This window comes from Alosa pseudoharengus, unplaced genomic scaffold (assembly GCF_046254945.1).
Source record: "Alosa pseudoharengus isolate Yale_2024_CS ecotype anadromous, Long Island Sound unplaced genomic scaffold, YU_APseudo_1.1 YU_APseudo_1.1_scf_7, whole genome shotgun sequence".
Classification (NCBI taxonomy): Eukaryota; Metazoa; Chordata; class Actinopteri; order Clupeiformes; family Clupeidae; genus Alosa; species Alosa pseudoharengus.
Genome location: NW_027468859.1, coordinates 35,707,391 through 35,730,516, shown reverse-complemented (window position 1 = coordinate 35,730,516; position 23,126 = coordinate 35,707,391). Strand labels below are relative to the sequence as shown.

The 23,126-nt window shown below is 47.8% G+C and overlaps 1 protein-coding gene across 7 annotated transcripts in view; it reads left to right on the top strand.

Moving 5' to 3' along the window:
- The first annotated feature begins 174 nt into the window (after positions 1-174).
- afdna (afadin, adherens junction formation factor a) overlaps positions 175-23,126 on the top strand; it is a 67,698-nt gene continuing 44,746 nt past the window's right edge. For 6 of the 7 annotated variants that reach the window (XM_076272801.1, XM_076272800.1, XM_076272799.1 and 3 more), the window contains exons 1-10: positions 175-314; positions 1,185-1,310; positions 3,728-3,822; positions 4,064-4,317; positions 11,286-11,352; positions 12,934-13,040; positions 15,565-15,626; positions 17,691-17,896; positions 20,106-20,126; positions 21,790-21,935. In XM_076272801.1, the coding sequence (XP_076128916.1) occupies positions 209-314; positions 1,185-1,310; positions 3,728-3,822; positions 4,064-4,317; positions 11,286-11,352; positions 12,934-13,040; positions 15,565-15,626; positions 17,691-17,896; positions 20,106-20,126; positions 21,790-21,935 (1,190 nt within the window). In that variant the 5' untranslated portion in view covers positions 175-208. The remainder of the gene's footprint in view (positions 315-1,184; positions 1,311-3,727; positions 3,823-4,063; positions 4,318-11,285; positions 11,353-12,933; positions 13,041-15,564; positions 15,627-17,690; positions 17,897-20,105; positions 20,127-21,789; positions 21,936-23,126) is intronic. The other variant, XM_076272797.1, reaches the window with a different exon arrangement.

Here is a 23,126-nt window from a genome sequence, read left to right as displayed (position 1 = left end):
CCTCTCCTCGTCTCTGTCTCCATGGCTCTGAATGGACCGCTGTCACACAATAACCATTCATCATGCATCAAGCCTGGGACTTTTTACTGTTAATGCACTGGTCCTTTTGATTAGCATTGATTGATTGATTGTGTGTGTGTGTGTGTGTGTGTGTGTGTGTGTGTGTGTGTGTGTGTGTGTGTGTGTGTGTGTGTGTGTGTGTGGGTGGATGGCTTGGCAGGTGGTCCACTCAGAAGATAAACCTGTGAAGGAGACAATCCTGGACGACACAGAGTGCCCACTGCAGATCTTCCGGGACTGGACCAGTGATAAAGGTACGCAGTCTGTCAGTGAGCCCCAGATTAGAACTCTAATCTGCAGGGGTCAGGAGGACTAGCACTCTCAGTGGGGCACCGAACATGGACAAAACAACTCGTCCCTCACTTGGCCACTGCTCAGTGAAAATGTTGACAGCCAATTAACAGTTGGTATATTTAACTATAGTTCAATATTGATTTTCTCATATCTTCTATTTTAGCATACCATGATCTGGCCATTAAAGCCTGAGGTGCTGATACGGCTTTACATTAAGCAAACAAACAAACAATAAACAATATGTGTGAGTTACAAAGTAGAATGAAAGTAGAGTTTCTAGAGAGAGAGAGAGAAAGAGGGAGAGAGAGAAATGGAACGGAACGGAACGGAACGGAGCGGGGCTGACACTGCATGTCTCCAGCGCATGCCTTGACGACTAGACCAGAGTGGCGTGGCTGCTTGCATGCCAGTGTTCAAGAGGCTGGACCAGCCTGGGCCCCGGCTCTGCACGCGCTCACATGTGGAGCTGTTGTGTGTCCAGTACACACATGGTTCCCTATGGGTTCATTAGCAGCCCTGCCGCGTGTGTTGTGGATTTACCCAGGCCTGCTACATCACTATTCTTCTTCAGTGCGGTCACACTGTTTGATTTGAAGTACATAAACAAACAGGAAGTGGTGTTGACCTCTATAGTGGTGTTGATTGAAGAGACAGAAACATTTAGTACCAAGGAATGTGGCATCTCTAACATTGTGGTGGGCCTCAGCTAGAATGAAATGTGTAGTATAGAGCCCTCTGGTGGTAATTTGTGGCAGTGCAGTCACATTCTGTTCTAGTCATCTGGTTCTCTCTCTCACACATTCTTTCTGTCCTTGCGTTCTCCTGTGCAGAGGCCTTAGTGTTCCAGCTCAAGAAGAGACCCCCAGACTATGTTCCAAAGAAGGGCCACAAGCCAGCCGACAGGCGTGGCTCGGTTCCCCCAGAGAAACTGCCCTACCTGGTTGAGCTCAGTCCAGGTAACACACACACACACACACACACACACACACACACACTTCCATACTCATACAGGGTTGTTAATAGAATACTAATTTTAAACATTCTAACAAAAGAGTCTGTTTCGTAACAATGAAAAGCTCTGTTCCACAATGATGTAAGGTTCCATAGAACGTTATAAACTCCAACTGTAATCAGAGTATTTGTCATGACAAATTTAATCAGATTGTAATCAAATACTCCAGGATATCTTTTCCGATTTTATAAAATTGGATTTCAGTCTCTGAGAGAACTCTGTTTACATGACATTTTTAATAGGAATAAATAATTTAAGGAGTGAAATCTAATGGTTTGTTTGCATGTAAATGCACTGACTGTAATAATGATCATGTTCAAATGTGAGACGGCCACAGAAAGCTGTAGCTGTACAACCTGACCCCCCCCCCACCCCCCCATGACCCGAGGATAGGATGACCCTACTCTGCAGTGTAGTAAGCCCTATGTGTCCTCTTACACACACACACACACACACACACACACACACACACACACACATACCTACACATGCTCAGACACACTTATTTAGTCATACTCCCCACTGATAGGCACGCATACTGGATGGTCCCACACTTGACAAAATTCACACATCTTACTTTCTTTTGCGCTCTCTCTCTCTCTCTCTCTTTCTTTCTGTCTATCTCTATCTCTCTCTATCTTTTTCTCTCTTTCTTAGTCTCTATCTCTCTCTCCCTCTCTCTCTGTTTCTTTCTCTCTCTCTCTCTCTCTCTCTCTCTCTTTCTCTCTCTCTGTATCATATGTCTAGTTTTGTACGGCCGTATACAGCTCTGTAGTTCCACCCTCAGCAGTTCCAGAGTGTCCAGCCCCTAACTGCTGTCTGCCCCCCAGTGCCCATCCTGCTAAATAAAACTGACCACTGGAGCGCTGTACTAACCTCACCCTGCTACTGATCTCTGCTGCCTTTATGCCTTAACCAGACGCACAAACCTCTACCTTCAATTACTGGCGTGTGTGTGCGTGTGCGTGTGAGGAGGAAGGAAGTGTGTATGGATGGGATGGGGATGCTGCTGCGAGTGTGTGTGCCTGAGCCTGAAGATTTGCCTGACGGTTGCAGACGCCTTGTTTTTGTTTTTGCTTTTGTTTTGTTTTCTTTGTGTTTTGTCTGTTTGTTTTTTTCTCTCCTGCTGCGTTCTTACCCTCTGCTCTTCTTTCTCCTGCTCTCTGGCATGTTGCGTGCGTGTGTGGGCGTTGGCTAACTGTGTGTGTGTGTGTGTGTGTGTGTCCTCCTGCTGCTGCTCCTCTGCATGCGTCCTCCTCACCTAGGGCGCGGGAACCACTATGGCTACTACGCCTATCGCCACCACGAAGGTAACGCCCCTCCCCCTCCCCCCTCCACCAATCTCAGCCCCCTCTCTCTGCCTGGAGGGAGGGGTCCAAGAGATCCCAGCCAATAAGATCACACAGAACCTTTAAAGGGTCAGGCAGCACTTATGACGTGATGTGATTGGTGGAAAGGGGTTGGGAGCAGGGGGGGGGGCTGGGTCCAAAAATGTCATACTAACGCAATACCATGGCAATCTGAAAAGTTTCTCCAAAAAGATATTTCTTGTAAAAGTAAGTAAAGGATAGAACAGTCTCTGTTCTCAAAGATCGGGTCTCGGTGAATATCCCACCACAAACCCCCCCCCCCCCCCTTCCACCCCACTTAACTAGGTGCTGCTTGACACTTTCGCTAAGATTTGTTTTGCTGCCTCTCTCCAAAATCATTTCCTCTAATCAAACCCTAATTATATTAATCTCTTAATCCTTCATCAAGCATTTGACTGTTGCTAGTGTTCAGCATTCAGACACTCCTCTGAGGGTGTGCTAGGAGTGCAAACAGATTTATGGCTTTATTGGATAGGGATGGAACTCAAACTGGACACAGTTTTGTGTTTAGTGTTTCCATAGTAATGACCAGAGGCTGTGTGAGTGACCGTGTGTGTTGGTGTACCTTCTGTTGGTCTCATCTGGTGTGTGTGTGTGTGTGTGTGTGTGTGTGTGTGTGTGTGTCCTTTGACAGATGAATATATGTTTTATGTAGCGTCTGCATTACAGTGTGTATATGTGGCTGTACTTGTGACTGAGTAGGGTTTTGTATGCATTTGGTGTGTTTGGTATAGTAATGTGAGCTATAGTACAGTGCTGCGTTCTCATGTGTTTTTATCTACGAAGTATCCTTTGTGATGTGTTACATCTTTGTAGTGTAATGTTTTATGTTGCTTCTTATATGTGCCGTGTTTGTTATATCTCTGTGTCTGTGTCTGTCTGTGTCTGTGTGTGTCTGTGTCTGTGTCTGTGTGTGTGTGGGTATGTCTCTGTGTGTGTGTGTGAGTGTGTCCTGTGTGTTGACCCTTGATAACTGGTGTGCTCTCCGCAGACGGCTCCGACTCACGGGATAAGCCCAAGCTGTACCGCCTCCAACACAGCGTCACTGAGGTGGGCTCTGACTGCACTGAGGACGGCTCCATACAGGTGAGACACACCTGGACGCTCGAGCCCTCTTGTTCTAAACGGTCTCTGTGTTGTAACAGTACATAGCCAATCTGTGGGCTCGTGTCTCAACCTACTGTACGCTGTGTTGGCTCTGAGGGAATTTGGAAAGTCTTTGTGAAGTTTTTGAAGTTGATTTTACGAAGGTGTGGAAACCCCATCTTGTTCATCGGTCATCTGTCTGACGCGGCGTGTCCTTCTCTCTCTACCTGCCTGTGTCCAGCTCTTTGGTCCAGGCGTGCTTCCCCATCACTGCAACCTGCTGCACGCCGACGGCCTGGTGACGGTCACCCCGGCGACTGCGGAGGCGGAGACGCTGGTGGACGGCCAGCGGGTCATCGACACCACCCTCCTGCGCAGCGGCGCCACGCTGCAGTTTGGCCACGCCCACGTCTTCAAGTTCGTGGACCCCGCCCAGGAGCACCTCGTCGGGAAGCGCGAGCCGGGGCCCATGATGAAGGGACGGCACAAGTCCGGGTAAGTGCTGACCACACACACACAACACACACACACACACACACACACACACACACATATAGACACACACACACACACACACACACATAGACACCACACACACACACACATAGACACACACACACCACACACACACACACACACATATAGACACACACACACACACACACATAGACACAACACACACACACACATAGACACACACACACACACACACACACACACACACACACACACACACACACACACAGTCAGACCAGATTGGTGTGCATGTTCTCTGATACAGTATTGAGTTCAGTTAGGTAGACTTGTCCAGGTATATTCAAATGTGTGTTAAGACACAATCCACATCCACACCTGGCATATAGGATCTAATCTTGACGATTTCACACCTTTAAGCAGTTGCGTACACACCTGGCATTAAAATGCGACCTCACAAGCACCTCTTGTAGTTGTTTATTATATTATCTGGATCTTCTAGTTCTCTGGATAGCCTATATTCTCCTGACACTGGGTATGGTCAATGATGTGTACACTCTAGTTTTAGTGAGGATTACATTTGTGTGTGTGTGTGTGTCCACATTGTGGGTGTTGGTTGTTGCAAGTGAAGAGAAATCCTATTGATGCTCAGCTGTTTGTTTTGACCCTCTGATAAACTCTACTCAGGAGGAATCTGTGCTTCATGTTAGTGCTGTTTGTCTATTGATTGCATTGCTTAACCCGAGGTTGACCCTAAAGGACTGTGATCTGACCAGTGCTGAGGCGGCTCCATTCTTAGCTTGGTCAGATAGTATGTACATGTGATGGATGATGGGATTTAGATACCATTCAATGCACTCAGGAAAAATCCATATCCAGGAAGATTTCCTTAATTATGTTTCAAAACTGGCACTGCAACAAGCCACTGACTACTGAGTGGGTCCCTAATCAAGCCACTGATTACTGAATGGGTCCCTAATCAAGCCTATCACAGCTACCCTCATATGGACATGAATGATTAGACGACGCCTATTGGGCAGCTGTGGCCTACTGGTTAGCGATTCGGACTTGTAACTGGAGGGTTGCCGGTTCGTACCCTGACCAGTAGGCACGGCTGAAGTGCCCTTGAGCAAGGCACCTAACCCCTCACTGCTCCCCGAGCGCCACTGTTGTTGCAGGCAGCTCACTGCGCCGGGATTAGTATGTGCTTCACCTCACTGTGTGTTCACTGTGTGCTGAGTGTGTTTCACTAATTCACGGATTGGGATAAATGCAGAGACCATTTAGTATATATACTTATACTTATTAAGGAGAACTCTGGTCGAACACTGGATTTATACTGTTTCTTCACAATTACAGAGTTGAACACGCATAGGGGTGTTTGGTAGGGGCACAGCACTTGTAAAGACATTTTGAGTCTGTTAAAAGGCACAAACTGTCTAAAAGTATAGCATGGCCAGAGCCTGTCTACGGAGAGCCTGGCCACTCCGTATTAAGTCCCATTGTACCGAATTTTGGTTACAGTTCCACCAGAGTTCCACTGGGGGCGATCGCCATGAGTGCAGAATGAATGGGAGTCAATGGAGCTAGACGGCTAAATTTGTCTCTTTCACCTGATTGTCGTTGACAAATCTCAGATTTGATTGTAGTTTGTGTAACTTCAACATGGGTTATAGGTCAAAAGTTGAATGAACGAGTACTTATGTCCTTTTGATTTCTTACAGTTTGGGTCGTTGTTGCCTATAACACGCTAGCATTGTGCTAATGAATGACGTCAACATGTTTGAAAGGCTTTTTAGAACAATTAAGTGACTTTAAAAAATATAATACTCAACCAAGTGTATTTTCTTTGCCTCCCCTTTCGAATACAATATTCAAATTACTTGAAAAAAAATTATATTCCAAGAAAAGTGGATTTTGAGGGGTACAGCTCCATAGACCTCCATGCATTCTGCACTCGTGGACGAGCGCCCTCATGTGGAACCACAGATGGAACTGCAACCAGTTCAGAAACCGGAAGTTTTCCGAGAGTGGCAGTTCTCCCCTTATTAGACATTCTCTGGCATGGCTCTGTAACTGTCCGGCTGCCCTAGCCACTAGCAGGACAGCTCGAGTTAGGTAGCACCGTTTTTCTCTCGGTACTCAGTGACCTCGAACAACAGTGTTGTGTTCACCAGGAGTTCTCCTTTAACAACAGTCATTAGAAATGGTGTCCAGCCATTCAAAGTAGTAGTAGTAATTCCCAATGGAAAGAGCAGTGGAGCACTAGTCAAGTGCAGGTACGGTTTTAAACCCTTAAACGTGTAGGTTTTTGAACATTCTAACATAAGATTCCGTTCCACAATTGAAGGTTCTAAAATTCTATGCTGAATTCAATGAACCCAGATATTCTTTAGAACGTTCATTTCCCAACATACTCCTTTAACCCTTAAAGGTGTAGGTTTTTGAACGTTCTAAGTTCCGCAACAATTGAAGGTTCTAAAATTCTATGTTGAATTCAATGAACCCAGATATTCTTTAGAATGTTAATTTCCCAACATTCCCGTCACACCGGTGTGACGGTACTCCTTTAAGGGTTAAGGGTTAACAACAGTCTTTAGAAATGGTGTCCAGACATTCAAAGTAGTAGTAGTAATTCCCAATGGAAAGAGCAGTGCAGGGTCAAGTGCAGGTACGGTTTTAAACCCTTAAAGCCTGCAGCCACAGACCCCAGCACCTCCAGCATGTCCGCAGGTTGTCTCTAGACATGTAGCCTAGCCTAGCTTGCCTGCCCCAGGGGTTAATGAGTGGTGACCGTAGAGGCTGTGGACCAGGTGCTTCCTGTTTTCAGACGCCACGACACTGTGGGACTGTGGGATGGAAAGCCCTCTTGTCATGGTCTGACCGCAGCACTGAGAGCTCATGGAAGACTACCCCATCTCAGGGATTTCATTTTGTGTCCTGGAATTCACTTGCTTACTAAGTTTCCGAGATTAAGTTTCTGACTAAATGCAATAACAATTGTCCTCATTTAGTGGATAATAGCATCAGTCATGTTACCATAGGTTTGTGTGTGTGTGTGTGTTAGATTCTTGCATTAAAGCATGTAATTCACTGGCCCATCTGTCGCGTGGCTCCTGACTCTGATTGTTTGGGTTTCCGCGGTGATCACACTAATTCCCCAAACCCCCCGTCGGCACGGGCAACGGAACCGGTGCGGGGCGGAGTGTCGGTGTGGACCCCAGGGGTACCAAGCCAGGGCTCCCCTTCAGAACTGGCCGTTCCCTGCCGGGGGAGAATCAAATGACCCAGAACTGTGCTATTTCCCCTCCGAGTGAGTTAATGAATGACTGAGTTGTGTTAAGACGGGGAGAGGGCAGTGGTGGTGCTGGGGTGGAAAAACGACTGAATAGGGATGAGGAGAAGAGAGGGAGAAAGAAGGCAGGAAAAAGAGAGAACGAGAGAAAGCGAGAGGGGGAGCTTATGGCAGGCTTCAGTCTGAGGCTACAGGGCTCTTTAATCTGATGAGAGTGTGTGACAGGGCTTGGCTTTGCTTGTGTGGGGTGTGGCGTGTATGTGTGTGTGTGTGTGTGTGTGTGTGTGTGTGTGCAGTGAACTGGCAGAAACTGCTGGAAGGCAGACTGAGGTCTCTCTCTCTCTCTCGGTCTCTCTGTCCCTTGGTCTCGCTCTCCCACACACGCTCATACACACACACACACACAGACACACACACACACACACATTGGTGGGCTGCTCCACATCCGCGGTGGCTCCAGCAGCAGATGAGCAGCAGTGCTGAGTGAGTGTGAAGGCGTGCGGCAGACGGGTCCGGAGCTCCACACACACACAAACACACACACAGACAGGGGATCTCTTGCTGTAGGATGCACCTGTGGAGGACCGCCGAATCAGCCAGGTAACGCTCGAGTGGCACAGGAGTGGGAGAAGAGATGGACAGGTCTGGGCAGTCCTAGGAGGGCAGTTTCTCTTTGACCGACTGTGGAGCGCAGAAAGCTTTTTTTTTTTGGTCGTCTTTGTCGTAGAGCTGTTTGGTTGTTCTGTTGTTGGAGTGTACACAGGCTAAGCTGTAGACACACTCTGAGTCACTCTCCTCTGCTTCAAAACCCTGCCGCGTACACACATGTGTGTTCATTTTGATGTCTGAATGCCAGTGGGATCTGTGTAGAGTTTCAGCATGTTGAGTTGTAAGCATGTGTGTGTGTCACCGACCGACCGTGGAATGTTAAGCCGCGTTGGCGCAATCCCGCTCCCAAACTCTTGATTTTTGTTTGTGTGCTGATTGCTTTTGAGGTTAAAACTCCCGGAATCTCACCGGTCACCCATTTACCGGACAGTGGGCGAGGAGAGCGGTAATCCTGTCCCCTGTACTGTCCCCTGTACCTACAGCGGTCCCAGAGAAGATTACAGATGTTGGAAAGTGAGAGGAGGGGGGGGGGGGGGGGGAGAGATTTGTGGTTTGATGGTCATAGGGAGAGGCTGTTCCATACCCTCTTGGCACAGTGAGAGATTTGCGACGTGTGGAGCTAGACTAGTGATTACTCCAAAAGTCTTTGCGCTTTTCTGCTTCCTGGCTTTTAGCCTGGCGGTACGTGGAGCTCCAACTCCAAGGTGGGGTCTCGGCAAACGTCAGGAGACTCTTGAGTTGGCGTCACGCTGATTTGGCTGCTCACAGAGAGGGCTTTCTGAGAGCTGTGCGTACCATACTGTATGTTTGATTACATTAGAGTGCGGCTCGGAACCCTGTTGATGGTGGTGAGTATAGGGGGTTGTGTTGTGGGAAGAGATGTGTGGGCTGTGTGTGTGTGTGCTGGAACTGGGACTTAAGTGGAATATGTGTGTGTGTGTGTGTGACAGAGAGAGATGTTTTATGATGCCAAAAAATGGTCCTTAAACCCAGCCAGTCCCTTGCCTTGCTTTCTTTTGGGCTTGTGTATGTGTGCGGCCGTGTGTGTGTGTGTGCGTGTGCGTTTTCGTGTGTGTGAGTGGCCTGTGAGTGAGTGTGTGTGTGTGGCTGAGTGTGTGTGTGTGTGTGTGTGTGTGAGTGTGTGTGAATGTGTGTGTATGTGGCCTGTGTGTGAGATGTAATTAAAGTGCTGTTCCTGGGCTGGGGTGTATTTTTAGAGGCTCTGCTCTTGGCTCCTTCAGTGGGGCTGATAAGGGCTGTGGCACCGCACAGCACTGCAGCATTCACACTACACACTCATCTCTGCATGGCCTACACTGTCTCCTCTGTGTGTGTGTGTGTGTGTGTGTGTGTGTGTGTGTGTGTGTGTGTGTGTGTGTGTGTGTGTGTGTGTGTGTGTGTGTGTGTGTGTGTGTGTGTGTGTGTGTGTGTGTGTGTGTGTGTGTGTGTGTGTGTGAGAGTGAAATGGAGCTGAGAGTGAATTAGTTTGTTCTTATGAATGTGTACATGTGTGTGTGAGGGGGTGGTATTAGGGCTTAAATTCCATCTGTGTTTTATTTACACGTGTGTGTGTATGTGTGTGTGTTTGCATAGTAGTAAAGCAGTGTGGGAGGTTGTTTTGTGAGTATGTTATTTTGGGCTGGCTGCAGCTGCATGTGTTTGTGTGTGTGATGTGCGTCAGGATTTGTGTTTATGGGTGTGTATGTATATTAGGGGTGTAACGGTACACAGAAGTCACGGTTCGGTTCATACCTCGGTTCGGACATCACGGTTCGGTACGAGTTCGGTACAATGGAGGGAAAAGCAAAACAAAAATGCAGAAAGCATTTTTTTTGTACATGTCTCAGGCTGTACCACCTAGTGTCATACAGTCTCTTCCCTGAGCTATCTGCAACAGCCTGAAGTGTGTAAGATGTAGGCTAAACAGTACAATAAGTACCCAGACTCCATCTGTAACAATCAGCTATAAAACTGAAAATAGGCCTACAGCATCTCTTATTTCTGAAAGTGCAAATTACATAGAAAAATGATTTTTAAAAATCTATTTAAGCAAGACCTTCAACATCTGTGTTTAGTTGTATATGGAAGGGTCTACAATTGTTTTTATTGTGTGTAAAGTAATAATCTAGCCTACTAACTGTGAAAATATCACACTATTTTGCCTTTTTTTAAAAACCGAAATTGCTCCTTTCATTTCATAAACAGACTAGGCCTACAACTAGAAGTCACGTGACTTTGCCCTTTGACGTTAACTCACCGTAGCATGGTTTGTTTATTAGCCTGGTTAGGGTTGGCATTTTATTTTACTGTCTATGCACTTAACACTACCAGCTCCTCATGTGAGAAGTTACAAGTTACCCCAACATAAAGGTAATTACCACGCGATTTACATCTTTCTGTCATTACGAAATCATTTAATTTAAGCCATGGGTTTTGGCCCTATTTTAAAGGCTGCTGAAGCGCAGGGGAAGTTTTTTCCCCTCGTTTCAGTGATTGGTAGCCTACATCATCTGGGTGATGGCTTCGAATATGTGTAGCATTTTTCCACTCACATACCAAACAACTGCTGAACAACGCCGACACACAGTTTCATCTTATCCACCACTCTTTCGCCTGTACTAACGTTACTGTAACTGAAGTTCTCAAACTTGCGATCTTAAAGAGACCAGCGGATCCTCTAACTCTTGTGGGTCTTAGTGCTGCTAATGACTGACGGACTCGACCGACGACCTGACAAAAAAAGCATAGGCGCCAATCAGAGCTTCAGAGCTAAGGCGAGGCTACAGATTAGCGTTAGGTGTCGCTAAAGAACTCCCGTAACTCTCGCTACTTAACAGTAATTGCGCATGACATTAATTCATCCACACACGAGTTTTATGTATTTTTATACCGTGTATTCTCCGTGTAAATTCATGCACCGAACCGTGACGCCCGTACCGTTTCGGTTCAATACGAATACATGAACCGTTACACCCCTAATGTATATATATATATATGGGTGTGCGCATCAATGCTTTTACTAGTGGCGTTTCTGGGGGCGATTGTAACGGTGTCTTCTGGTCTCTGTTGGTTCTCCCTGCTGCAGCAGCGTCCCGGAGACGACCTTTGACCCACACGGGGACATCCACGCCTCCGGACTCCCCACCAGCAAGGTAACCGTCTCCCCTGTCTCTCTTGTTGTCTCCCCTGTCTCTCTTGTTGTCTCCCCTGTCTCTCGTAATCGTCTCCCCTGTCTCTCGTAATCGTCTCCCCTGTCTCTCTTGTTGTCTCCCCTGTCTCTCTTGTTGTCTCCCCTGTCTCTCGTAACCGTCTCCCCTGTCTCTCGTAACCGTCTCCCCTGTCTCTCTTGTTGTCTCTCCTGTCTCTCTTGTTGTCTCCCCTGTCTCTCTTGTTGTCTCCCCTGTCTCTCGTAACCGTCTCCCCTGTCTCTCTTGTTGTCTCCCCTGTCTCTCGGAAGTGTCTCTCCTGTCTTCTCTTGTTGTCTTCCTGCCGCACTCTCTCCCCCTTTAACCTCAACCATTGGGCTGTGTTCCAATTCGCCTACTTCTGTCCTTGCAAACAAACTTGTGCACTCCTATTCAGTATTGTAAGTACAGAAGTATGCGATTTGGAACATAGTCTCTCCCTCTCGTTCTCTTACAGGGAGGCTACCCCGAGTGCCTAACTGAAGTGCTCCGTAATTTTTTTCGAACGTACACGCTGCCATCACGTCTGGTGTCGCCAGTGGAAACTAATTGTTGTGGCAGACGCAGCGCAAACAGAGCGCTTCAGTTCCGTACCCTGCGTAGCCTCTCCTGTTAGCGTATGTGAAAATCAGAGATAATAAGCAGGAAGCCCTGCTGTTGAAGAAAACAAAAACGTGGAGATAAAGCTAACTCATAGTTCTTTTAAAAAGTTTCATTTTAACACTGGACAAAAAGGAACAAATGGTAGAAAACATTTCGGTGTTCATCCAAACACCATCATCAACAGGAAGATGGTGTTCCCAGCAGTTTAAGGTGCCCCTTCCCCTGATTGCTTTCAGATGCTCCACCTCACAAACACTGAAACGTTGTATACCGTTTATTCCTTTTAGTCAAACTTAAACTTTTTAAAAGACCTACTTTCACCTGGATGCCTAAATGAACTAGATAAATAAATAGTCCACTAGAGCTGAAGCAGCCAAACTCTTCCTTGACCCCTTGACCACTCTTACTGTGTCCACTCTGTGTTTAAACAGTAAAGTGATCAGATAGTCTGTGGAGGGGCCAGTGAGCTCGTGTACATGATGCCATGCGGTCAGCATGGGTTCTCACAACAGTGGCACACGCTTACTTCAGAGAGACGGCGTCTGGGCCTTTATCAGAGATGACCTGGTCACATACTTTAACTTGCGGCTTAATCAGAAGTTGCTTGTTATGGCTGTTGTTTACCCAGCTAATGAATTTAACATTTTGACAAGAAACAAATATGTAAAATATCCAGGCATCTTAGAATGTCTCCACAGAATGTGCTCATTTCTGCAGTCATTCAACTTGTCTACAAGGTATGCTGTATGTTCTTCTGTAAAGAAAATAATTGTTAAACAGATTGAATACAACTTCAAGAATGTAAGCAATTTGTGTGCATTCCAGTGTAGAATAATTAATTACCAACAGGTCTTACTTCATTCATTCATAGATTATAAACATTTGATGGAAATGCTGTTTGTAATGGGAGTGTTGTTTTGTAACTATGTGTGCGTGTGTGTGCAGAGCTCAGGGAAGTTGGATATGGAGCGAGCAGGAAATGGCAGTGAGAGGGGCATGGTCAAGCCAATGATCCGCGGGGAGCAGCAAGACTTCAGCAAGCATGACGGCAGGTCAGATACATCACTGGGCATGGGCCATCACACACACGCGCACCTGTATACTGTATGCATTCACACTCTCTTTGCCTCCAATACACATCCACACACAACTGGTTGCACCAGGTTTTTGTCAATGATGCGTACTCTGACCCGCACGCGTTACTCTTTAGAGGCGTACTGTAAACAATGACTAGTCTAGTGGAGACGTGAAAGATGACATACTGTAAACTAGTGTTGTCACGATACCAAAATTATGACTTTGATACGATACCTGCCATAAATATCACGATGCTCGATACTAAAACGATACTACGGCGAAATCCTAAGATATCTGGAGAAGAAAGGACTCATACCTCCTCCAAGTGTATTGAGTCATTTGTGTTGAATTTGGTGCACTTTTGTAGTGTGTAGGTCAATTCTGGGTTCTAAACTTCCTACATAATTATTATTTTTTTATAATCAGTAAAATAGTAGGCCTACTTTGTGTGATTAAGTCCTTTATTGTTTGTTATAGTTCATTTACATTGTGTTGTGGCAATAAAGTAGCTTTAAATAGCCAAACTAGGCTAGATCAAGGTCAGTGTTAAAATTACTGCATGCAAATCACTGAATGCTATGCAGAGGGGCCTAATCTTTAGGCCATCTGATGTACAGTATAGGCTACCCTAGGCCTTCCCGTGTTCATGGGATTTCTTTGACAGTTGCAAAGGGGAAAATGTGAGGATAGTCTTCTTTGTGCCCAGTGTACAAGTACGACGTTCCAACCACTCAGGTCTTCGTCAGATAGGCCTACACCATTACCTGTTGCAATATATCTGTGTGCATTCCTACATTACGTCTATTTCTTTGATAACATGATTTGCTACCACGTACTGTAACAATAAGCCGCTATTATTATTAGGACTCAACACGCTTTGGTGGTGTTATGCTGTGGGCTTTAATTAGCGCATTTCGTGTAGCCTATCCTACATCTGGGCAATAATTATTGAACAAATTGCAGTCTACATGCCATGACAAATATTACCAGTAGTAGGCTGCTACTGACCGAACATGAAATAGATCGTTTACAAGTTATGGTAATGTTATTCTGGCGTGAACATTGCGCTTTCATCGCGTTAGCACCCTTGATTACAGCTCGTTATGTCTCGTCAAAATGATTACAGCTCTGTCTCGTCAAAATTCATTGATGAAGGAAGGTTCGCTTTATCCCAGAGAACCATACTCGTTTCACTTAGGCTAGACTAAAACATAAGAGAAGAACTTGGCACTAACCATGTCGTGTTTTCTATAGCATATTCGTTAACCTGTCGTTCTTTGAACTCTTTAAAAATGTTGGGATATATCTGCGAGGTGTTTAGCGAAGTTCCATGCGTAGCCTACTGCTTTTAAATTACTTTGTGTACCTGATGGCTTGCCTTCACGCGATGTATCCGAAATAGAAATAGCACACCTTTTGTTTTATCCACAAGGCCTAGAACTGTCGGCAAAGAACTATGTTGACGTTGGCTGCGCACTCACTCACTCAGAGCTGCCTGCTTGACACGCCCACTTGCCTAGATGCGTGCAAGGAGCAGTGGGAGCAGCAGTTGACACAGACACAGAACGTTATTATTTTAATAAAGTATCGATTCTAAAAACGTCTGAAATCGTATCGTTTTTTGCGTGAAGGCATCGCGATACCTTTTTAGTATCGATACACCGTGCAACACTACTGTAAACAATGACTAGTCTAGCGGAGACGTGAAAGATGACGTAAAGGGAGCACTTTCATCATCAAGCCACACTAGTGAGTGAGGTGACCGTAGCGATGACCTCCAATCAATCTCACCTGCATCTTTGATTCAATGAGGCTCAGGGAATGGACCATGATCTGGGGGCCCTCCGTGGTGATGGTGCTGGGGTCAATATGCTTCCCTTGACTGAGTGACGTTGTCATTGCGCCACACTCAGGAAGGTCCTTGAGCCTCAGGTGTGTGTGTGTGTGTGTGTGTGTGTGTGTGTGTGTGTGTGTGACCTGTGAAATCTAACCTGCGGCTACATCTCCGCTCAGCACACACAGAAACTGGATCCTGAGCCGAGCCCAGCTTAGCCCCTCAGTCAGCCACAGCACCGCATCCACATCAATAATGCAGACGCACAGCTGCTTGAGCACAATCAAACACGCACGCATGCATGCATGCACACACACACACACACACACACACACACACACCTTTTCCTTCTTTCGTAGGCACTTCTTCCCTCTTACTCACATACTCATTTTTTGCTCCGTAACACACACACACACACACACACACACACACACACACACACACACACACACACACACACACACACACACACACACCAGAGCTGAGAAGTTGGCCATGTTGTATGGGCGTGCTGGTTGTGTGCCTCTGGAGCGCTGGGCTTCAGTGGACAGTGGCGTTGGCAGCGTCGGCCTGCTGTCCTGGTTCTCCCAGCGCGCTCACCTGGTTCTCCCAGCGCGCTCACCTGGTTCTCCCAGCGCGCTCACCTCCTCCTCTTCCCCCTGCAGGTCCCTGGACGGCCTGGGCCCCGAGCTCACGCTGCCGGCCAGCATCGAGTTCCGGGAGAACTGTGAGTATTCCGCCACGCGTCTTCACTCCACTCCACCTCTCCTCCCCACTGTCTCTGATTCTCTCCATATCTCTCTCTCTCTCCGTGCCTCCCTCTATCTCTCACTCACTCCGTATCACTTGGCTTTCTGTCCTTGTGTGTGTGTGTGTTTGTTATTCATTCCTCGCTCTCCCTCCCTCGTTCGTTTGGATGATCAGTACTGAAACTACTGGCGCGGCATCTGCCTTGGATAAGATGTGGCTGGACATATGCTGGACTTCCCTATCAGCAGCTTAGATAGCCACTCACTTCACTGATGTCTGTGTTTTCACTTGATCAATTTTATTTGGCAACAGATAACACATATTGTGAGAACAGTGTGTGTTTACTGAGAGATAAAGTGCAGACTACAGGCTATGGGTGTGTAGGGGGCCAGTATTGGCCAGTTGGGTAGTGTCCTTGTGATGCTGTGCAGGCCAGTGCGGTTTTTGTTTGGGCAGATAAAACCTAGCTGACCTTCCCCTCTTTCAGAGAGACACCCGGGGTGGGGGGGGGCAACAACAGACCTCGGGGCAGGTTTGTCCGTTTCCATGACCACACCGCAACTCTGACGAGCAGTGCACTTAACAAGAAGCAAAATGCAAGTCCGCAGTCACGCAAATCTGACCCAGAGTAACCCCCTCTATACAGTATATAGCCGCGTCCAGTGCCCACCAAGTAGCCAGTAACACCACATCAGTTGATCCTTTTTGTTTTCGCTGTTTTATTGACACCTGTCTGTGTGGTGTTGTTTTCCACTCTCTGTTGTGGCTAGACAGGATGTTAGCCTAATGAAATGGAATGCATCCCAGAGCGGGATGGAAATAAGCCGGCGTTCACCGTCTAGACGGCTCAACTGCGCTGCCCAGTCTGCGTCCAGGGAGTTATTACCGCGCTCAGAGAACTGGGCTATTCAGGGCCTGTCGAGAGATCAATACCTGGAAAGTATTGGCACAGTTCCTCACATTGCGGGGGCTGGCGGACGGGTCAGTATGTGTCCATATCAGCGGTCAATGCCCGCTCTCCCCAAGATCTGTATTGGACACAGAGCAGCCTTAGGTGGCAGGGAATCCGTGGGGGTCGCTGTACAGTGACCGGCGTTAATAGAAGAGCTGCGCTCTAATTGAGGACCATGGGCGATGTTGACGACCAGCGTCAAACACAAGCAAGCACAAAAACGTACTGTAGGTGGCCTTTGAGTTGCGTTTAGTTTGAGCCCTTTAGAGTTGTATAAGAAATCTTAACAAACATTAAGGGCGTTGTTTGTTTTCTTTGGGTCTTTGAGGTTTTTATTTTCAAACGGGTCTTTCCCCTTTGTGTGCGTACGTGTGTTTGCGTGCGTGTGTGTTTGCGTGTGTGTGTGTGTGTGTGTGTGTGTGTGTGTGTGTGTGTGTGTGTGTGTGTGTGTGTGTGTGTGTGTGTGTGTGTGTGTGTGTGTGGTTTGGAGCGTCCGGCTGTGTGTATTTGAGGTGGCGTGAGATCAGTTGGAAAGCGGTAGCCGTGGGCTTTGATTCAGAGGGGTTGGAGCTTTCACCAGGCTCAGGCACCAGACCCCTACTGAGAGAGAGAGAGAGAGGGGGATAGAGAGAGAGAACAGAGGAGTGGTGGAGACAAAGTGGCAGGCTGAGGAAGAGAAAAGGAGAGATGGAGAGAAAGAGACTTATCAGTCAGAGGCCGGTCCCGCCTCCTGTGTGAACGGCACTATGGAAGTGATTTGCCTAACGTTGTTACTGCGTTTGTGTGTCTCTCTCTCCCGCTCTCTCTCTCTCCCTCTCATTCTCCTTTTCTCTGCCCTTTTCACCCCTCTTCACTTCTCCACACGCATTTCCTCCCTCTCTCCACCCCTTCTTTTCTCTCCGTCTCTTCTGCTGTTTCCTCCTATTATCTCCTCTTCCCCTTTTCATCCCCCTCTCGGAGCACCCGTTTCCTTTCCCCCTCTTCTCTTCCCTCTGTCCCCCATACTCTCTCTCTCTCTCTGCCTCTCTCTCTCTTTCTCTCTTTTCCTCCCTTTCCTCTCATCTCATTATTCTCTCTCTCCTGAAACAGCTGAGGACGCCTTCCTGTCGGCCATCATCAACTACACCAACAGCTCCACGGTGCACTTCAAGCTGTCGCCCACCTACGTGCTCTACATGACCTGCCGCTACGTCATGTCCAGCCACTACCGGCCCGACATCAGCCCGTCCGAGCGCACGCACAAGGTCATCGCCATCGTCAACAAGATGGTGAGCATGATGGAAGGCGTCATCCAGGTGAGTGTCCCTCCTCCGCCACTGCCCCCATTTCTCTCTCTCTCTCTCTCTCTCTCTCTCATTCTGAAGCCATATCTCTCTGTTGTCTTGAGCTGTTCTCAGTCCTGTGAAGTTCCAGATGTGTTCAGATGGAGGAGTTTCACTGCAGGTGAATGTAGGACACAAGCCACACAGTTTGAGTTCAGAGCTCCATGTCCCAAGCTGAAGCAGCTCAATGAACCCCTTCATCATCAAAGGGACAAATGTCAGCTACCCACCCTTCGACCTTCGACCCCCAACTCCCTCTCCCCCTCCCCCTCTGCCTGGTTAGCCCATGCTGCTGGTAGACTAGTGCAGCGCAGTGCTGTCGTTTGGCCCATGCCAGCTGTAGCTGATCTGAGTGACCAGTCTGCATTCTCATCAGCCGGTCAATCATGCGGCTCCCATTTCCCAGACATTTAGTAGTGCTCCACTTCCTGTAGTGAGTTTCTGACTGTCATATCTCTCTGAATGGACCTGTATGTGTCTCACTTCTCCTCTCGCCCCTTCCCTATTAATGTGTCTGTTAATGTGTCTGTTGTCCTCCACCTCTGTCTGTGTGTCTGTATTTGTATTTCACTTCTTCTGTCTGTCTGTGTGTAAAGACTGGACCTGTCTGTCTCCTGTGTCTTTGTGTGTGTGTCTGTGTGTGTAAGGCTGTTCTTGAGGCAGCTACACATGAGCCACAGACAGTTCAAAGCAGACAGATTCCTGTCTTCCTCCCATATCTTCTTTTGCCCCCCCCCCTCTCTTTCTCTCTCTCTTGTTCTCTCTCTCCTCCTCTCTCTCTCCCTCCTCCTCTCTCTCTCTCTCTCTCTCTGGCACACTTACTCATCTCGTGCCTGTCTGTCCGTGCTTGTGCTGGACTCTTATCAGTGTAGCCCTGAAATGACCCCTCGGCAGCCCAGCTGTGTGTGTGTGTGTGTGTGTGTGTGTGTGTGTGTGTGTGTGTGTGTGTGTGTGTGTGTGTGTGTGTGTGTGTGTGTGTGTGTGTGTGTGTGTGTGTGTGTGTGTGTGTGTGTGTGTGTGTGTGTGTGTGTGTGTGTGTGTGTGTGTGTGTGTGTGTGTGTGTGTGTGAGTGAGAGACAGTCTTGCCTAGGCCAGGAAAGCAGCGGGAGTCCAAAGGAGAGCGAGCGAGTGAGTGAATGAGCAGAAAGGCCCCACTACTCCAGTCTGATGCGAGGCCTTGATATTTGGGCTCTGCTCTCGTTAAGCAGTCTGGGACAGATAGGCTCAGCTTACACGCTGAAGATTAGCATCTGCCTGCAAAACAGGAACATCGGAAGCACATGCACTTGTAGTGTATTTTTGTAACCACACACATACACACACACATATATACACACAGGTACATTCATAATGTAAACATTCCCACACACTCCCATCTGCGTGTTCAGGGCACATTCTTGTTCTGCGGCTGAAACGCACAGGAGCTGGAGCTTGTTCCGCATTAGTGATGTCGCCGAGTCAGTCTGCCTCGCTCCAATCTGGATTATGCTCACTAAATCCCATTAAAGATTGATTTTTTTTATGATTTTTGGAACTCCCAAAGTCTTAAGCCCTCCCCACTACTCCATAATCCCACTTGCTTCAAACAGTGACGTGTGTGTGTGTGTGGGTGTGTGTGTGTGTATTCCTGCACGTTTGTATGCTAGGCCCCCTGACATTAAGTCAGGGATACAGAACAGACTTTCTCAAGGAGCTTTGAATGTCATTATCATCTGTCATTCTGTGAAGATAGATAAGCCATGGCTAACATGCACGTTAAAGAAATGGCTAACAAGCACTAGCATCAAGAACAGGATCGGCTCGCTCTATCTCTATAAGATGGCTGACAGGCATTTTCCAAGGCCAAACACTGACAAGTCTAGATACTGGTTAATGTCAGTGAACATCATGCTACTGATTAATAAGACTTGACGTAAAGGATGGGGATGAATCATTCTCTAGGTGAAAGGGTGTGTCCGTGGCTCTGTGTGGTCGGTCATATCTTACTGTGTGTGTGTGTGTGTGTGTGTGTGTGTTTGAGTGTGACAGTCTCCATCCCACTGAGTCCCTGGGAGTGAGTGAACGTTTGTCTTCATGGTTGTGACTGGTTTGTTGACAGTCTCTCTCTCTGTCCTGTGTTGATGTTGATTGTGTGTGTGTGTGTGTGTGCTTTCCTCCACTCCCCTCTCTCTTTCCCCTGCAGGAGATTGCTGACGGTGATCAGGTAGGCTTAACGTGCTGTCCCACCCTAAACCTCCCTCCCTCCCTCCCTCTCTCTCTCTCTCTCGTCTCGAGACGGCTTTGCTCAGTCTCTCCGTGCTTCTTATCTCTTCCTCTCTCCCCCTCTCCTCCCTTCCTACCTCCATAACAGAAACTGAAAAAAAAAAACAGCCGCCAACAATTAATCCCTCTTCCAACAGCTGGACTCATGTTTTTAATTTGAATTTATTTCTCCCTTCAACAACTTGCACAGCAAACCACCACAACCACCACCTCCTCCTCCTCCTCCTCCAACTCAGCCGTGCATATAACCCCTCATCCTCAGCTCAACTTTGGACCATGCAGTACTAAACAACAAACAAACAAACAAACAAACAAGCAAGCCAATAATAATAACAAACCACCCCTCCTGTAATAATGGCAGTGCTCCGATCATGGCAGCATCCCTTAATTGCGGCATCTCTTCATGTGACCTCTGCTTGCCGCTGTCTCCGTGTGGATGACCGCCCACTCAAGCTCCTTCAACCTCTTTTTGTGTTAACAGTTTTTTGCTGCTCATGTTGAATTGTGTGTATTGCTTTCATTTTCAAAGTGTTTATTTATTTTATTTATTTTTATTCACCTCTCTCTTCTTGTCTGTCGTTGTTAATGTTGTCATTCTTACGGATGCATTTCGTTGACTGGACAAAAAGGGGGCGTTTGTTTTTCCTTGTTATTCCTGCGTGTTTCTGTTTTCTTTTATCGAGTTGTTTTGTCGTCATGGGGACACAAGTGGGAGGTACACACGGGCCAGGTGGGCAGAGTCGGGCCGGTTCCCCCTGGGTCCTACCGCCTGGACCGTGTGTATGCGTCTCACCGCGCTCTGGGTCAGTTCACTCCGTAGCAACCAGACACTGCTCTCCCACTCCACCTCAGTGCTTTCCCCTGAGAACCGGCGGGCCTCACTGTTCCATCTGGGTTCTATCATGGTTCCATCACGGGTTCCATCAGAGCACAAAGTACTTTATCAGCAAGGCCTCAAAACATAACCAAGACCTTGGCCAGGTGCACGAGGAGGTCTGCAGTCTTTGTGATGATGTTTATGAATGAATTCGGATAGGATTTGTGATTGGCTTAATTGAGTAATGGCTGGTTTGGCGAGCCAGCCAGCTGCAAAAACAAAGAGACGTTGTACGCCTGGCCATAGACGAGACGAGACGACATGTAGAAGTTCCAGACCTCGCCTTGTCAAGAGCCGGTCCGCTAAAGAGCCTCTTCCTGCTACCTGACACGGGCTGAGAGAGAGGCCGGTAGCCTGCCCTGCCCAGAGCCCCAGGAGCAGGGGACGGCGAGCCCCAGGGGTCGGTGTCTGGTTGTGGGGGGACAGGCCAGCGGGGTTGGGTTGGGCAGGGACCAGACGGGACGGGACGGCTGGGGTTCGGGAGGGGTGGGAGGGGGGTTAGCATGAGTCTGTACGGGCAGTGCTGCTGCTTCTCATGGCTGTGAGAAACCCCCCCCTCTTCTCTTTGACTACTTTACCTCGCACCACCCGACGCCCCATCCCCTCTAACGCCTCTCTCTCTCTCTCTCTCTGGGCTGGGCGTGTTTCTCTCTCTCTGTCCATCTGTGTTGTTTTGTGCGGCTCTAACGGTGTGCCCCCCCCCCCCCCCCCGTGTCTGTGTTTACAGAAGCAGAAGAACATCGCGGGCGCTCTGGCCTTCTGGATGGCCAATGCCTCCGAGCTGCTCAACTTCGTCAAGCAGGACAAGGACCTGAGCCGCATCACACTGGACGCACAGGACGTGTTGGCCCACCTCGTGCAGATGGCTTTCAAGTGAGTGTGTGCGTGTGTGTGTGTGTGAGAGTGCGTGTGCGTGTGTGTGTGTGTGCGTGCGTGCGTGTGTGTGAGAGAGAGAGAGAGAGATGGTAATACTCTTAGGTTGAATGGTCAGAGTCATGTCTGGAAGTCTGGGCAGCTTGCTGCTTGAGGGGCCAAAGAGGGAGAGGAATCAGAGTTGAGATGGAGTTGTGTGTGTGTGTGTGTGTGTGTGTGTGTGTGTGTGTGTGTTTTGCTATATGTGTGTGTGCAGCTTGCTGCTTCAGGGGCCAAAGAGGGAGAGGAATCAGAGTTGAGCTGGAGCCCAGATAAAGGCTGTGGCAGACCTGAGTGGGTTTGATGTGTGTGTGTGTGTGTTTATGTGTGTTTGCTATATGTGTGTGTGTGTGTGTGAGCATATGTATGTATGTTGCGTGTTTGAAAGGAAGTGCAGGTCATTTAAACCACATGATTGTGAGCAGGGGGACATGATGGCATTGATACTAACAGGATAATTGGGAAATGAGTAACGGGGAATTCAGGGAGTGAAAGACTAACTTTAACAGCGTGTGTGTGTGAGAGAGAGAGAGAATGTTTGTGCATGCATGCCTGTGTGAAGATGAGACAAGCACACACAGCTTAAAGCAACACCAAAGAACTTTCCCTCTGTTGCACGCACGCTATTTGTTTATCCAGCACCGGCTTTGCAAATAACAATGTCCACAGACAAGGTAGAATATTTTGCATGACTTTTAAAAGTACGATGTATTGCGACATCAGAAGCAAGTCAAATTTGTAGTTTCTTATGTCTCATTTCATCGAACTACAGATCCGCTACCCGATCTGGCAAACTTACATAGTGCGGTTATAGCCGATAGAGGGCTGCGAAGCGAATGCAGAATTGCCGTTCACCATGTTACGAGTTGATGAACCACTGAAACGATTTTGGAAACCTTATTTTAAGGTATAAAAAACTCTTTGGTGTTGCTTTAATGTCCTCCTGAAAGCTTAAGCGGATTGATGTCATTGTGCATGTTTGTTTGTGAAAGGTAATTGTTTGTTTTTTTGACAACACACGCAGGGCTGTTTACTGCTGGCCATTGTCCTTCTAGAAGGAAACTGTACATGTGTGGAATGTCCTGGGCTGGACTTTTCATTGGCCTGGTGGTATTCTGTGTGTATTAAGGGTGTGTGTGTGCGTGCGTGTGT